Genomic DNA, 18,330 nt, shown 5'->3' with positions numbered 1-18,330 from the left:
CATATGACGAAAGACCTCATACCAGTTTATTTAACACGTGGCCAATTACTATTAACGTATGTAAAGCTCTCATCTGGAGACACTTCCTCTAAAATTAGATGACTATTGACATTCACTGATGCCCCATGAGCCACTCTCAGCATTGCAAGGTGTACTGAATTCTTCTGCATAGGAGACAATTATTAGACATCATTTCCTATGTTTCACAAAATACTAATCTAATAAGCTTATCTGTAAAATAAAAAGTTGGGGGAGGGGTTCAGGATGTCTAATTAGAGCCATCTCCTACTCTCCTTCTCCACTAAGAAGAACCACAAGAGTGGGTAGAGAATCACACTTCGGATAGACAAACTACTTAGAAAATGCCATTAAGTAAAATTGATATGAGAAGAACTAGAAAATCTTCACTATCTTAGATTAATTAAATAAATTTAATTTGTTGTGATAAACCTTTCTAGAAAATACTCTGTGCCAGAGAGCTTTGCTGGTAAATGCTTCCAGGTACTTAAGGCAGAAAAAAAAAACAATCACACATACATATCCAAATTTTCTGAAACAATCTCATAGAATAATAAAAGGGAGTACTTTCTCACTTTTTAAGAGGCCAGTGTAGACTGATACTCAAACTGGAAATTAATAATAATAATAATAGAAATAATACAGACCTGTATTTCTTGATAATATAGCTGTAAAAATCCTAAATTAAATAGTAATAAATCCAACCAAGTAATATGTGAAAAGATAATCCAGAAAGACTAAGTGTGGATTATTTCAGGAAAGCAAAATTGCTTTAATATTAACAATAAATAATTTCATGTAATAGACCATATTAACAGAATAAAGATAGAAACTAGTTGATTATTTCAATATAGATACAAACAATAGCATTTAATAAAATCTGACACCAAAAGAACATAACACTAACTTAAAGAAATTGAAGATAAAGAAGCTCACATTGCCCCATTTTTAAAATCAAATTCCAAAACATATAAAACTAATGTATGGCGTTAGAAGTCATCATGACAGTTACCTTTCTCTCAAAAAGAGGAGGCATGGCAGGGCAGTGTTAACATGCCAATACTGTCCTGGTTGTACATCTGGCCATTGGTTATATGGATGTTATAAATTTGTAAGAAATCCTTGGTCTTGTGATTTGCGAACTTTTCTATTTGTGTCTACTTCAATAAAAACATTTTAAGTAGCTCACAAAGCTAAAGGAAAATATAACCTTTTTGAGATGGTTCTAGAGTAAAAGCAGGATAGTGTAGGTATCCCTTATTGAAAATAATTCTTATATTGTTGTGTATCCTAGCTGTAGACTTTGAAGCATATTAGGAAGATAAAAGGTGCATACCAATTTGTCAATCCTATAAAGTACTACTTATGGAAACATACTCTTACTCCACTGGTAGTATAAAGCGATCAGGGAATTTTTCTAACACATCTTTTACAGATGTTAGGATGCTTTTCTGTTTTCAAGGTGCCTGTGATGTTTCTGGGAATATACATTTAAAGTGAATATCATGGGATGACATAAATAACTGCATAAAATGTTTTACAGTTTCTAAAAATATAAAGTTGGCTTTAAAAGGAAACATAATTGTTTTAATAAATTCAAATGAAAGTAAAACAAGGCAACATTAAAAACTTCTTTATGTGTAAATGCATGTCATATTACTTTGTAAATCAATTCTGATACACATAAAGAGGAAAAAATGTGAGATACTAAGATTTTACATTACTGAGGAAAAAGTAATACTTATCAAATAAAGTAACTTTTTTTATAGTGATAGGGGTCCTGCTATGTTGACCAGGCTGCACTTGAACTCCTAACCTTTAGCAGTCCTCGCATCTTGACCTCTCAAAGTGCTGAGATTACAGGAGTGAGCCACCATGTCCAGCCTCATAAAATAACATTTGTCAGTGAAGTCTTATATACAGTGTGATGAGCCATATTGGATTATTTACATTTTAGGAGAAAGCAATTCATTGTTTACATTATAAGTGTTCTTATTTCGGTTACAATTCATTGAACATACACTATGCTGTATATGCTTTTCAAGTTGCTAAGGATGCATAGGCAAATTTAACAGGGATGAATTTCCAACTGTCACACTAACAAGAATAAAAACATCACAGCCAAAATTTGAGTCTAAAATGATGTCATGCATCTAAATTATACCTGGCTCGATTCCATGCAATTCACTGAACTCTAAGAGAGACCAGATAACTGGAGGCTCAATCACTAAATCAGCTGTTTCCAAATTTAAAAGGGCATCAAAATTACCGGGGCCATTGTTGAAATTAGTTTTTCTGGGCTAGCCAGGAATCTGCATTTTGTTTGACTTGATGTGGTTTGGTAAGATTTCAGGTGACTGTGGCATAGTTATTTCTAGGACCATACTTTAGGAAATACCTATCCAAAAGAAACAGGTATCCAAACACTGACCAAAAGTTAAGTTCTGTTTTCTCCTTTATCCTCTTAACTTCTAATTTATACTAAAATATAAGTGCTTTGAACTTTTGTAGCTTTTGTTTCTATTCGCACTTGAAAACTCGGAAGGAACAAATAACTTTCTCATGTGATAGAATCATAGGCAATATTATTAAGATATTCTCACAAAATAAAGTGAAGATAAATAAAATGTAGTTTGTGTATTTGCCTGGGGCATGGTTTTCATTATGATACTTAAAAAATAATCTTCATTCACCATCTTAAGAGAAACTAAACACAGATACAGAGAAGGCATGTCTGGGAAAAAAGTCATGACTAGCAATTACCTGTTGGAAAATGATAAACATTTAAAATTGCCACCATATTTTAACAAGTTTTCTGTATCCCTGAATTCATGGAACCATGTCTGATTTTTATGCTTAGAAAACATACTTCCACGAAGTATTTTAATAATTCTATGCTCAAATCTGATCATAATATTTGCTCACTGAATGATCATTCCTTTTGAACTATTATTTTCTTGCTGTAGTTCTCATCTTTTGAATTTTGTGGTTGTTGAGAAGAGAAATAGGTTAATTGAGTGTTGGTATGCATTTTTTTCTTGCTCTGCTTAGTACATAACTATTTTCTATATAGATTCTAACTCTTATAATTTTAAGATATTATAAAATGTGTCTACTTTGTGCATTACAAATAAAGATCAACATAAAAACCAATGAAAATATTTTAGGTAATCATTGTGTCTAAGTACAGCTGTATACTTAAGCACTCATATTCTACACTGACTTCAGGCTCCCATTCACAAGAGTGTTTTTTTTTTCTCATTGTAATAACTGTATATGTCATTTTAAAAACTATATATAATTTTTAAAAATTATAATTACTTTTTAGAAAATATGATTTCAGGAAGCTGTTGAAAGTACAAATGACATAGAAAAGTGAATAATGCTTATAATCAATACTTAATATCAAATGAACTTAGTAAATAGAAATTATGGAATGGAGCCCACTTAGTGTTCAGTTGTGGAATAGGCCAAAAATTGGTTTGGTTATGCCTTTATTAAAACTAACATGACATATCTGAAACAATATTTACAATTCACTGTGTAGAGTAAGCCACTCCTAGATATCAGAATTTGGAGATATAGTTGAGGATGGTGAACACAAACACCTAGAGAATTTCTGCATAAGGCTTAAGTGATGTCGCATCCTGAAGATAATCTTCATCGGCCTCAACATTTTCCAGACTTGCCATCAAGATACTATTTAGTGCCTTTAATCAATACAGGATCATCTGTATTTCAAAGCAATCACAATTAACACTCAAAGAATAAACTAATTCTTGACCAGAGCTGGTGCAATTATTCATAATGATTTTCAATTTATAGAAATTTAAAAAGGCAAGTGACACTAATGAAAATATCACTTTTCATTTTCTTTAATAATTTCAACTTTTACTTTCGAGTCAAGGGGTACATATGCAGGTTTGTTACATGGGTATATTTTGTGATGCTGAGGTTTGAGGTGTGAATGTTCCCATCACCCAGATAGTGGCCATAGTACTCAATAGTTAGTTTTTCAACCCTTGCCTTCTTCTTGCTTTCCCCTCTCAAGTAATCCCCAGTGTCTATTGTTCTCATCCTTACCTCCATCCATACTCAATGTTTAGCTCCCACTTGTAAGTGAGAGTATGTGATATTTGGTTTCTGTTCCAGTTTTTCTTTATTCACTTAAGATAATGGGTTTCAGTTGCATCCATGTTGCCGCAAAAGACATGATTTTGTTCTTTCTTATGGCTGTGTCATAATACATTTTGTGTATGTACCACAGAAAATGCCACTTTTCAATGCCATAATAGTTTGGGTTTAATATAGATTTTTCTCCTAAGGATTCAGTCATTAAATGATTGCCTCATATTTGAACAAAACAAAACAAAAAAAAATAGCAACTAACTTGTGCAAAATAGAAGCATTCATTTGTAAAGAGTTGATGTCAATGGTATTTTAATTCTCTGAATTAATTTCTAAAAAATCTTTTCTTAAAACTGAGCCAAAAATGGTGGGAAGGATAAAGCATCCTTTTAATAAATGGATATCATTGCTCTTCTGAGTACTACACATAATAAGATGCTGAAAAACTATTTGGAAATGAATATGATAAGTAACTAATAGTACTGTACTAATATTACTGGAAGAGAATGGAAATGTGTGTAATATTACAATGATTTTTGGAGCAGATACCATCTTAGTAGCCCTTGTAAATTGGAGAATACTAAATAGAGTCCCAATATACAAACTCTGGAAGGTGAAAAGAATGTTAATATGACTATCTATTAATAGAAATATGTATAGTAAAATTATCTGATATCAATGAATATAGAGATGTTGTAATTCTCATTTATAATGAAGTGATATGCTCCTAAGCAACAAGAAAGCCAAATCAAAGAAATTTTATTTTTATTTATAAAATAAGAAAATCAATTTGTTCAAACTATGAGTTTCTAGGCATGTATTGTGCTATGCATTTTACTGACGGGTGTAAAGTAAAGAAAAATCTTGAAAGGTGCTTCTAATACAAGAATATATTAATAAATCACTCATGACAGTAAAGTGTCATGGAAATATGAGTTTGGAAGTTCATACTTTAATCACAATTGGCTATAAATAGATCTTTAAAAAAGACAAAAATAAAAATTCTAGTCATTATAAAATGTTGCAACATTTGTAAATATAGATGGTAAACAAAAAAGTTTAAAAATGATTTGGCATCCTACTTTTATATTCCTATATATCTATCCTGATTATCAATACTCCAACATTTTTTAAGGGCCTGGAATGAGACTAGATATTTCTAGTTACAAATAACATGAAGTTACAAATAATATTAAGATAGCTATTTTAGAATAGTTTCCTTTCTGAAATTGTTTAGAAATTAAATAGTTACTTGCTGTTATGTTATTTGATCTATAAAATAGAGTAGATAGCAAGAAGTAGTTTGTCTCATCCATTATTTAAAACAGATTTTGTCACAGTATACTCTAATATTAAGCTTAAAATTAGTTTCATGTGTTCAAAGTTTCTATGATGCTTTGATCTATCAATTGCCACTGAAAGTGACATAGCCTCTACTTATAACAAATCTTTTTAATTAATGTATTCCTAAGAAATGTCAAGCTAAATTCAATTGTAAGAAATGTATACCCTGTAGAATACAAAATCAACATTCAAAAATTAGTAGTATTTGTATGTACTTACAGTGAACTATCCAGAAATCAAGAAAATAGTTTCATTTACAATAGCTAAGAAAAAAAGGTAAGTGTAAATTTAATCAAGGATGTTAAAGAATATACACTGATAACTATAAACACTCATGAAATAAATTGAAAAAGACACAAACATATAGGAAGACATCCCATGTTCATGGATTGAAAAGTCTATGTTAACCAAAGTGATTTACAGATCCAATGCAATCCCTCCAATGTCATCTTTTGCAGAAATAGAAAAAACAATCCGAAAACTAATATGGGACCACCAAAAAACATAAATAGCCAAAGTGATCCTTATCAAAAAGAACAAAGCTAGAAGCATTGCACTATCTGATGTTAAAATTTACTACAAAGATACAGTAATCAAAATAGCATTGTCTGGAAAAAAGTACACATGGAACAACAGAACAAGATAAAGGACTCCGAAGAAAACCCATAAATTTATAGCCAATTGATTTTTGACAAAGAGGCCGAAAGCACAGAATGGGGAAAGGACAGTCTCCAAAAACTGGTGTCAGGAAAACTGTATACCCATATGCAGAAGGATGAATTTGAATCTTTCTTTCATAACATATCACTTAAACATAAGACCTGAAACTGTAAAACTACTAGAGGAAAACATAGGGGAAAATTATCTTGACATTGGTTTGGGCAATGATTTTTTTTAGATATGATCCTGAAAGCGCAAGCAATAAACAGACAATGAAATTTTATCAGATGAAAAAGCTTCTTCACAGCAAAAGAAACAACAGAGTGAAAACATAACCCACAGAGTAGAAGAAAATACTTGCAAGCCATACATCTAAGAGGTTAATATTCAAACTATATAAGGAACTCAGACAACTTAATTACAAGAAAACAAATAACCAGATCAGAAAATGAGCAAAATACCTGAAGAGATATGTATCATAATAAGACATACAACTGATCCACAGGTTCACGAAGAATTCTCAATATAAGTAAACATTAGGGGAATGCAAATTAAACTCACCATGAGCTATAACTTCACACCTATTGGAATAACTATAATCAAAAAGAAAATACGTGTGTTCCAGAGAATGTAGAGCAAAGGGAACTCTTGTTTATTGCTGGTGGAAACATAAATTAGTACAGCCATTATGAATAACGGTCTGGAGGTTCCATAAAAGATGAAACATAGAACTATCCCATGATTCGGCAATTTCACTAGGGGATATATATCTAAAAATTTGAAATCAATAAGTCAAAGAGCTATATGCACTCCCCTGTTTATTGCAGCACTATTCACAATAGCAAAGATATGGAATCAACCTAAGTGTCTATCAATGGATGAATGGATGAAGAAAATGTGGTGTGTAAACAAAAAAAATGCTATTCAGTCATTAAAAGAAGGAAATTCTGTCATTTGCAGCAACATGATGAACTTGGAGGACATTATGTTACATAAAATAAGCCAGGCACAGAAAGACAAGTATGGCATATTTTATATATGGAATGTAAAAATGTCAACTCATAGTAGAGGAGAATGGTGGTTACCAGAGGCCGGGGCCAGGGGAAAGGGAGGAAATAGAGACATGGTCATCAAAAGGTGTAAAGTTTCAGTTACACAAGAGGAATAGGATTTTGAGATCTATTGCACAGCAGGATGCCTATAATCAAAAACAATGTATGTTCCAAAATAACTGAGTGAAAATTTTCCAACATCTCATCACAAAGTTAGTGAGATGAAGTGTGTTAATTAGCTTGATTTAATCATTCCACATTATATACATATATAAAAACATCACATTGAAAACCACAAATGTACCCAAATATCATTTGCTAATTAAAATAGTATTAATTAATAAATTAAAACAAGTTTAAAAATAGCCCTGGATATCTCATACCCATTAGGATGGCTACTATCAAAATAGAAAAAATTACAGAAAATAACAAGTGTTGGTGAGGATGTGGAAAAATTGGAACTCTTGTTCACTGTTGGTAGGGATGTAAAATGGTGCAGCCACTACGAAAAACAGAATGGCAGTTCTTCAAACATTAAAAAACAAAATTGCCATATGATCCAGCAATTCCATTTCTGTGTATATATTCAAAATAAGTGAAATCAGGGAGTGAAAGAGATATTTGCATATTTGTGATCATAGCAGCATTATTTACAGTAGCTAAGAGATAGAAGCACCCTAAACGTCTATCTACAGATCAATGGATAAACAAAATGTGGTGTATACATGCAATGGAATCTTGCTTAGCCTTAGAAAGAAAGAAAATTTTGACACAGGCTACAACAGGGATGAACCTTGAGGGCATTATGTTAAGTGAATTAGTCTAATCATAAAACTACACAAAAAGACAAATACTGTTTTATTCTATTGATATGAGATATCTACAATAGTCAAAGCCATAGAGACAGAAAATAAAACGGTGATTGAAATTTGTATGTATATGTATTTTACCAGATTTAAAAATTTTTTTAAAGCCCCTGATTTTTAAGAAAGTAATTAAATCCATCTATGCCTAGTGTTCCAGTAATGGAACACTAAGCATGTGGGAGTTATTTATATCCTACTGCTCAAGGTCATCGCCAAGGTCTGATTGCAATAATTCAAAAAACTGCAACCTCAAGCATATATGGGTTAAGAAAAACTTTGCATTCTTGTTATTTCTGGGGCCACACTTCCATCTAGCATGATGATGCCTAAACAACCTTTTGAAAACTGATATAAATATCCAAAGTTTTAGAGATTAAAATAGTGAGGAAAAACAAATAATTATTATAATTCCCAGGAAATATCCATAAGTCGAAAGCCTTTGCTTAGGGGAATCTTCAGAAAGAAAGACTTGAGGAAAAGAAAAAATCAAATTCCTTAAGCATGACATTTAGGATTTGCTCTGGCTTGTGATAAATATATAGAGAGCAAGTCCAATTGTGTGATGCCCTATTTTAAGAAATTGCATTTTTTATACAAATGAATTAGCTTAATTTATCATATTCTAAAAGTATCCTTTAGTATTCTTTGAAATTAGAGACTCCATTATATCACTTATCTTTTACTTGAAGACTAAAGCACATGTCTCAGAAGTGGAGGCAGTGGTAACATGTTAGAAATCACTGTCAATCGGAAATCAATCTGTAATTAAGGCGGCACTTCTAAAATTATAATGTAAGTCAATAGGGAAATATATGATTCCATTTTCAAAAATGTGCTTCAAGTACAAATGTCACGGAATGCAACTATTTGTAAAATAAGGTCTAGTTTTAGTCACATAAGGCATGATTTAAAAAAATCACACTCAACTCAGTATTTCCTAGGTGAGTAAAGAAAGAGAAATAGAAATGAGCCATTTCTGAGGTGCTGGGGAATGTTATTTGATAAATTTACTAAGAGCCTAGAGAAAACTGAAGTTGCTGCCCTCTGACTACAACATTTAAGTTTATCATTTGTGTGTAACATAAAAGGCCAATTTAGATGTTAAAATTTAATCATCATGAAACATTAATGCCTTAGGTTGAAACAGAGAATGGCACAATAATGGCATTAGAAAGGGTGAAAATAGCACCATTACTCTCATTGACATCATCAATGTGTTTGCTTCAGTGAACTGCACTTCCAAAATGGAAAAACAAGAAGGTTATTTGTAAGGAAGTTATCATCAATATTTAGCTTTCTTCTTGCCCGACTCTAGAATGACCTATATTCTATAAAAGATGAAAAAATACATCTAACCAAAACATAGATGTCTTCATTCATAAAACACAGCAACATTTGGCAGATTTCCTTTATCATCTTTGGATTAATGTGATTGCATTAGGGAAATTTAAAAGTTGATCATTAAATGATAAAAATATGAAATATTGCTTCGTGGGGGCAGTAAGCACTGTTTAGTATCAACTAAACAAACATTTATTTGGCTATCAATCTACAAGTCGTTAGTTACCTACTATGTCCCAGACATATAATAATACATAAATATATACATATATAACCTCTCTTATGAGTGTCAAATCCATATTTCTAACTGCCAACCAGAGATTTCCATCAGGAAATCCTATAGGCACTTCAAAGTCTACAAGGCCAAACTGCAATAGCCCTGTAGGTATGCATACCCTGCAGGTATGCATTATTATATATGTAGACCTATATATGTTTATATATATGTGTAGACCTATTTAATATGTTTATATATGTGTGTAGATCATTATTATATGTGTAAACATATATATATGTTTATATATATGTGTAGACCTATTTAAAAATGTATGAATTTTGAAATGAGAGCCAGAAGACTTAGATTCTGAGACACTACACACTACACCCCTCCTTGCCTCTCCCAAATACTATTTATATAGTGATAATAGAAACACATTTGTGTTTCCAGCCTTATCCTCTCTTATGAGGACCAAATCCATATGTCTAACTGCAAACCAGACATTTCCATCAGGAAATCCCACAGGCACTTCAAAGTTCACAAGGCCAAATTCCAACAGCCCTGTACATATGTATGTGTCCATACAATTCAGACATTCACAAGTCCTTTGAAGTCAGTATTGGCTCTTCTTCATTCTTATTTTACTTTCCAGACCCGGATCAACTATCGCCTTTTTGGGTAGCCCTCCATAACCTTCCCAGGCTGAATTGATTGCTATTTTCCCCATATTCTCATTAGTTTTAGTATATATCCTTAATACTATACTAACTTTTTTGTTATAATTAGTGAAGTAACTATCTTTCTCTTCTGCTACACCATAAACCTCTAAGGCAGATGACGTTTTTGTTACTGTCTTGCTTTGGTTTTGAAGGGATTAATCTGAAAATCTGAAAACACTCAAATGAAATGGTGTTTTTACAAGAAAATTCTGTTACAATAGGTATGAGTTGAAACATCTCTTACTTTCCTTTTTTTTTTTTTTTTTTTTTTTTTTTGAGACGGAGAATGTAGCTCTGTCGCCCAGGCTGTAGTGTGCCCAGGCTGGAGTGCGGCGGCGGCGCAATCTCGGCTCACTGCAAGCTCCGCCTCCCGGGTTCCCGCCATTCTTCTGCCTCAGCCTCCCGAGTAGCTGGGACTACAGGTGCCTGCCACCATGCCCAGCTAATTTTTTGTATTTTTAGTAGAGACGGGGTTTCACCGTGTTAACCAGGGTGGTCTCGATCTCCTGACCTTGTGATCCGCCCGCCTCAGCCTTCCAAAGTGCTGGGATTACAGGTGTGAGCCACCACACCTGGCAACATCTCTTACTTTCAACATATGTTCCAGTGACTCTAATATGTTCTAAAGTCTGAAAATCACTGAATTACGCAAATAGCTAGACAGAGAGTACTGCCACACAATAAATGTTTAAAATAACTCTTAAGGTGTAAGCATACCCTCTTATATTTGGCTAAATATTTCATGTGTCATTCTAATGATTTCTGGTGATGGCAACCATTTTCTAAGTAGTGAGCCTATACACACTTTTTTTTTTTCTTTTTTTTTTGAGACGGAGTCTCGCTCTGTAGCCTGGGCTGGAGTGCAGTGGCGGGATCTCGGCAGTGGCGGGATCTCGGCTCACTGCAAGCCGCACCTCTCCGGTTCACGTCATTCCACGGTGAAACACGCCATTCTGCTGCCCGCCTCCCAAGTAGTTGGGACTACAGGCTTCAGCCACCACCAAGGCTTTTTAATTATTATTTTATTTATTTATTTATTTTTTATTTTGTAGAGACGGGTTTCACTGTGGCTGGGCTGGGCTGGTCTAGAACTCCTGACCTCAGGTTATTCACACCCGCCTCGCCTCCCAAAGTGCTGGGATCACAGCTGAGCCCGGCCCCACCTCCCTCCCTTTTGAGACAGAGGCCACCCTTGTTGCCCACAGGCTGAGTGTGCAATGGCGATTGCCCACACTGCAACCCCTCACCAAAGGAAGTTCGAGTGATTCTCTTGCCTCAGCCTCTTGAGTAGCTGGGATTACAGATGTACGCCAGCACGCTCAGCTAATTTTTTTATTTTTAGTAGAGACACGGTTTCACCATGTTGGCCAGGCTGGTCTAGAACTCCTGACCTCAGGTAATTCACCCGCCTCCGCCGCTCAAAGTGCTGGGATTATAGGCGTGAGCTACTACGCCCTGCCCAGCCTGTACACATTTAAAACACCCTGACTGTTAGGTAAGATAAATATTGTGATGGAAAGATGGAGACATTAACTGAAAAAAAGTAGGTTGCAAAACAACTTTTACAAAATATTCACATTTTAGTATCAACTGCATAAATGGGTACATATATGTACAAAAAAGTCATGAAAGATATATACTAACTTGCTGACAGTAGTAATCTTAGGCTGGTGGAAATGTGGTGGTTTTTAAAAATATTTTACCTTATGTGTCCGACTTTCTGCAAGGCACATAAACTGTTTTTATAATAATTAGATAAAAATAAACACATATGCCTTCTATCAGAATTGATAGGACTCTAGAGGGGAAAATAATGAATATAAATCAAATACCTTATGCATCAGGCAGTATGCTAGATGCTGGGGATAGAACAATTAGTAATGCAAGGACAGGTTTAGAGAAGTTAAACAGCATACCCATGACTTATTATAAACAAATAATATAATTCGGATTCAAATTCAGGTATTTATGATTCTGAAATAATACTTATTTCCATTTAATCTTGGTACTTCAGGTCCAATATCATTCCTGGGCAAAACTTAAGTTTCTGCTGCTCTACCCACATTACGTCATGCCATGAATCACCATGATCATTATCATGGGGCCTATCTCAGGATACTCTTCATCCATCAACTGAATCTTTATCATCTTCCCTAATGTTTTGGTCAACTAATCTGATAAAGTAATTTATGAAAAAGAATTGATATATTAGTTGTTGTACTGAACACTCAAGTGCCATGTATGTGCAGCCTATTATGCTAGGTTTGGGATGACAGAGCTCATATTCAAGTGGAGGGCAGGGAAGCTAAACACTCACATAGCTGACTGCATCATAATCTGCTAAATGTTATAATGAAGATAACAACAAAACTGTCACTGTGAGCATGGAGAAGTTAAGTGCTTAATTCTGTATTGGAAGTCACAGAGGGTTTAATAGAAAAGTAAGTAGGCAAAGGGCATATGAAGCAAAGACCAATACCTGTGCAAACTACATATGTATCAGCGAAAGAACCCTCCTTCTAAGGGTAAGTCTGACCATTTTATGGCAACCTCCTGCAAACACATTGCCCTTACATTGATGCCAAATTCCAGTGCTAGGTGTCTCTGGGTTTACAGCAGACTAGTAGTATGAAATACTTTTAGGCAACCCTTTCTTGAGCAGATCTCACAATAACATCTTAAAGCAAACACCTGTGGCTTATGCAGCCTCTCTTTCATATTGGTACATGACATTCTCACTGAACTGCACCCCTGAGCAGCTCACATAGTGACATGTTTAATGTAGTTGGGTTACCTAATAATACTAGCAGAAATTAGGAAGCTGTCAGTACAACATCCAGGAGGGCTTTGTGAATTGCTTTCTAAAATCACTCTAAATTAGCAATTAATGAAAAAATTTTGACAAATTGTTCAACACTGAGTACAAGCGGATAAAAATCAACCTCTGGAAAATTCAATTTTGTTTATCGTTAACGCTAGAGTATATTTAACAGTGAATTTTTTCCAGAGTAGTCACCTCAATTTACTCCAGTAGATAGCCTTGATAAGTAAATTATTTTACCCCTTTTTAAAAGAAAATAGAAATTAACTCATTCCAAAGAGTAAAGGAGAGGAACATAAACTTTTGGATCAGAAGTATGCTTGGAGAGAAATATGTGAATAGGTAGTTAGAGATAAAGAGAATTAACATTTTATGCATAGTTATAAGTAACTGAGGCCTTTCAGGCATCAGTGATAGGTAATTTATACATGAATATTTGCACTTCCTTATGTACTTTAAGTGAGTTGTATTTATGGGCTTTCTGGAGGGCTGACTTTTTTTTCTTCAATTATTTCAGTCACGGTTTACATAATTAATCATAGTTCTATGATCACTGTGTCAGAATTAGAAAATATTTCAAAATAACTAGATGGTTACAAAATATAAATGTACACATGAAATATTTAGTTTTTATAAAGTTAAGTCAGGTGATTTGGCATAAAAATGATATACCCTAAAATATGAAAAAGTTAAGAGTGAGTCGGTGATGAAATTAAGGACCAAGACAGAGAAGAAATCAAACATGCCTTCTATTTCTTCTCTAAAATCCCACCCCAGGTAGAAAGTGTTATCTCCTCTAAAAATGTTTTCCACATTATTTCCAAAATAATTGCGAGAATACCATAAAAATTCCCTATTGCCTACAAGAAAATAGGCAGTTAATACTTTGAAGTTATTGGGTAACATTTAAGGAAATTTTTAGCAAATATGTTTTTTAAGTTAAAACACAAACCACAAAACATGTTTCAAAACTAATTTCTGAAAAACAACCAAAATATTTTAAATAAATCTTCAAACCTAAATGGTTGCAGGTGAAAAGATTAATTTCCAGTGCCAAATAAGATTTATACATGTTCCTTCCTTGTCTAGTATCACATATGGGTAAGTTTATAATTGGATAAGCACAATAGCCTGACCTGAAAATAAATCAGGGCAAAGTTTACCAACAAAGGGGGGAAAACACAACAGGATTCTATATTATTTAAGAGAAATATTTATTTATTTATTGACTTAAAACTTTAAACTCTAGGTCTCCAGAGGCATTCAACCAGTAAATATTTACTTATTGCCTTTTATTTGCTAAGTATTAGTGGAGAAATGAGGCAATATAAAGATGACAATTGTATTCTCTGTTCTCAAGACATTTACAACTGAGTTGGAGACGCATGCACACAAATACATCTTACTGCTATATAACAACAATTATATTAGCCTTTATAACAATGGCTAAAAAAAAAAAGCTTACTTTTTGGTATTTCTTAAATGATTTTTAGTACAATTTATTATATTAACTTGTTCGGATTTGTGACTGAACAGCATGTTGTGTGTGTACACCAAGACAGCATCTGAGTGCTGAAACATCTAAGGAAAAACAGACATGACAAATTACCAATCCTAGTTCAGCACAACCTGGCCAGTTTTAGAAATGGCAAATATTCCTTCTCACTTCCAATGGCCTCACATATGGAGAAGTACAACCTGTTTTCATAGCAGTCCACAATTTATATTTATCTGCACCCCAATATACTTTTCTTCAACCTCATCCTATTTATTTTAAATCTCACCTCATCTTGAAACAAACTTCCTATGTTCTTGATATTGCATGCTATTACATTGAGAGTTATAACAGCACTACTTTTTAACAACACATTATACTTTAGGAAAGAATCTTTGAACTTCACAAAATAAAATCTTATTAAGAATCTTTTTTTCAGAATGTGCTATTTTTGGTCTTTGTGTTTTTTTGTTGTTGTTGTTTTGTTTTTTTGGTTTTTTTTTTTTACTGTGAATTACCTCTTAACCAGAATTGGAAAATGTTAAATATCCTCAAATATAACATTTTATATTAAAAACAGCAACAGCAAAAATATCCAGTCTATACCCTGGATCGGTATACATTCTGTCCAGCCTGCCATACATTCCACATTTACATTTCCTGCTTTTCATGACGGCTCCAATGCACTGTGCAAGTTTTTCAAACAACATACATTCAAATATATTCACAAGTCTTGATAGTAGTAAGGCAACAAGTGAAAAAATACACATTCTTTTATCTATTTAAGGAGAGGTGATAACACTTAAATAAGTTGTGAAATTTAAAAAAAAAATGGTTGTTTCAACTTTCAGGTTAATTCTGAAAATGCAGTGAAGCAGAACCCCTGCACTCCTAAAGTGTTCTCACCAATTAGGAGTTTGATACAAACACAAGATTCTATGATAACTTCTTTTCAAAGAGAATAAACTTAAGAAAAAGCACTTTAGCATGAACAAAGTAAAAACTATATACACTAAGATCACAATTTGCAAATTAAGTGTTTCCAAACATAGGTAATCCAGAGCTTGGAATGTATTTTTCCAATTGAACAATGCTATAAAACTATGGTAAGCTCTCCAGAAAAGATGTAGGAACACCTTGCTTACTAGAAAATTTTCTTTTCGTATACCATGTATCTGCAATGAAAAATAACTAAAAATAATGAGGTTGTAATACTGGTAACAAGGAAAACAAATATACGTAACTGTAAGACATTGACTGCATCTCCTTAAAGAAAGAGAATATATGAATCATTCAAAGAGAGAATGCAACTAAAGATTAACCAAATTTCTTTGTATGAAAATTCCAAAAGATGGTGTTGGAAAGGAGTCAAAAAGTCTTAAGGTCAAGTTTTCATTGACCAAAGGATCACTCACTCTCTCTGCTTGGAGGAGTACAACTTAAGCTGGGCTGGTTCCACCTGGAAAACAAAAGACACACAGAGTTAAAAGCAAAAAATGCAACATGAAGCAGGAAAGTCAGGTGGAACTAAAAGGTAAATCTGTGTACCTGGAGTACAAGGCAGCCGTCCTTAGCTCCAGAGGCCTGCATAGTTCCCATGGAGGCCTGCAGGGAGAGGCCCCCCAGCCACAAAGAGCTTCATCTCGGGCCAGTTGTAGCAGTGGGTGTAGAGCGCATTGGGAAACACTTCCATGCCACCAAAGTAATTCACCCAGAAGTCATTGTGGTTGAGCCAACCTCTGCCACAAGCAAGCCTGAGCTTCCTCCCTGAAGGTCCCGAAGAGGACTCCAGGGTGGCGGAGGCTCTCTCCTCCAGGAATTTCTGGGCCCGGATGTCATAGAAGAGCAGGGAGCCCTGACCGGTGCCCACAGTGATGATGTGGCGGTAGAAGCTCAGAGACCGCACACCTGTGCCACCCTCTCGAGAACACAGGGGCCGGATGTTCTGCTGGCCCTGGCGCAGATCCAGGAAAGAGACGTGGGAATGGGAGCCCACAGCATACACAGACATATCATCGCAGTAGGTCAGGCACACATTATCCCGGAAGTAGGGTAGCCTGATGGACAGCAGCCTGGATAGTGTGCTCTGGGCTTTCCACAGGTGGAAGTAGCCATCCAAGGACACCGCTCCCAGCTCCTGGTTCTTGGCGCCACAGGCCAGGGCCCGCACCTTGCGGTTACTGGGGTTGATGATGGCCCTGGGGATGGCCTCCACATCCTGCGGACGGATGTGGGCATATACGGGGAGACCCACCTCGCTATGCCAGGCAACAGTGTCATCGAACTTGTCCGGGTCCATCCGCCACAGCGCCACAGTGCCGTCACGGGAGCCGCTCACGGCTACGGTGTCACTCAGCCAGGCGACGGCGAAGATCCAGTCCTTGTGGCCATGGCGGTCGCCCAGGCACAGGGGATCCAGGGTGGGCAGCTGGTAGATGGCCAGGCTGTTGGGGTTTTCGCCGCCGGTGGCCAGAAGCGTCTTGGAGGGATTCAGCTCGATGGCATGGATGCCACAGCCCTGTTGGTCCTGGGCCAGCCTGGCCTCCCTGTCCCGCAAGAGGGGGATGCGTGTGATGTGGCCTGACTGCACGTCCACCACGAAGAGCGTGTTACACTTGGTGCCGCACACCACCTGCCTGGAGTTCAGCCACTGTGACGCGAACACCTTGTTGAGGGTGCCCAGGTCCAGTTGGCGCTCCGTCAGCAGCTCGGGCAGCCTCTGTACCGCGTAGCCTCGCATCTCGCCATCGAAGCCCTGGAGCCCGGCGGGGCCCCATCCGCCTACCTCCCGAACCTTCAGATAGTGCACCATTGAGCGACACGTCGCCGGCCGCCTCTGCCTCTTCAGTAGCAGAGGCCCCTCACGGTCCGCTGCCGCCAAGCCCTGCGACGGCGAGCTCTCGGCGCCCGCCTCGACCGCGGGCGCTTTCCGTTTCCTGCTACCTGTTTGCTGCTGGGCCATGGTGGGCGGCGGGCGAGCGGCGGCGGCAAGGCGTTGGTGGCGGTTGCGGCGCGTGGCTCCCGTGTAGGTCGTGGCGGCGGCGTGGATGGTTGCGCTGGGACCCAGCCTTCGGATTCTGAGGCGCGGCAGTGGCGGACCGGGTGAGGGACGCGCGGGCGAGGGCGGCTGTGGCGGTGCAGACCTACGCGAGGGCGGGAAGTGCGTCTGGCCCGACAGTGAGAGCAAAGTCAGTGTGGGGCGAGATCTACGCGGGGGGCCGAGTGGGAGGGGCGGAGAGAGTGGGAGGAGCAGGCGAGCGGGCAGGCGGGTGTGAGCGCGTGGGGTGCCTGAGGAGTAGCTGAGGCCGGGCGGGGTGAAGGCTGGGAGGGGACAGGGCGGGGAGAGGGGAGCGGAGCTGCAAAGACAGAGTCTCTGAGGGCCCGCAAGCCAGGATCCCAAGTATCAGACACGCGGCATTTCACTACCCTCAGGACAGCAGCTAAGTACCCCTCTTAAAATCCCTACTTCAGTAAAATCTGAAACCTACGATATAGTCAAGTACCGGGCTAGAAGGAGCCCAGGCCACGATCTGTCTGGAGAAACCAGTGTGCACTTGGTGTAATCCTGGGACACCCTTCGATAAGATTAGACGTTAAACTTGGCAAGGAATGGGGGATTCGGCAGCTGCAGGGAGACCTTTACCCATATGTCAGACCTGCAGCCCCCCA

The 18,330-nt window shown here is 36.8% G+C and overlaps 1 protein-coding gene across 1 annotated transcript; it reads right to left on the bottom strand.

The window, feature by feature from the left end:
- Positions 1-14,363: 14,363 nt before the first annotated feature.
- LOC100997242 (DDB1- and CUL4-associated factor 12-like protein 1) lies at positions 14,364-17,868 on the bottom strand. Its single transcript, XM_003918249.4, has 2 exons — positions 16,210-17,868; positions 14,364-16,120 (listed from the first exon to the last, which is right to left on the bottom strand). Exon 1 carries the CDS (start codon positions 17,621-17,623, stop codon positions 16,232-16,234), a length of 1,392 nt encoding a protein of 463 aa, XP_003918298.1. The 5' UTR covers positions 17,624-17,868; the 3' UTR covers positions 14,364-16,120; positions 16,210-16,231.
- Between the last annotated feature and the right edge of the window lie 462 nt (positions 17,869-18,330).

The sequence above is a fragment of the Papio anubis genome, chromosome X (genome assembly GCF_008728515.1).
Source record: "Papio anubis isolate 15944 chromosome X, Panubis1.0, whole genome shotgun sequence".
Classification (NCBI taxonomy): domain Eukaryota; kingdom Metazoa; phylum Chordata; class Mammalia; order Primates; family Cercopithecidae; genus Papio; species Papio anubis.
Note: the sequence above shows the minus strand (reverse complement) of the source record. Positions and strands in the feature narration are given on the sequence as shown.

Excerpts from the sequence above, each read along its gene's own strand:
- LOC100997242 (XM_003918249.4), bottom strand. The coding sequence starts at position 17,623 with ATGGCCCAGCAGCAAACAGGTAGCAGGAAACGGAAAGCGCCCGCGGTC.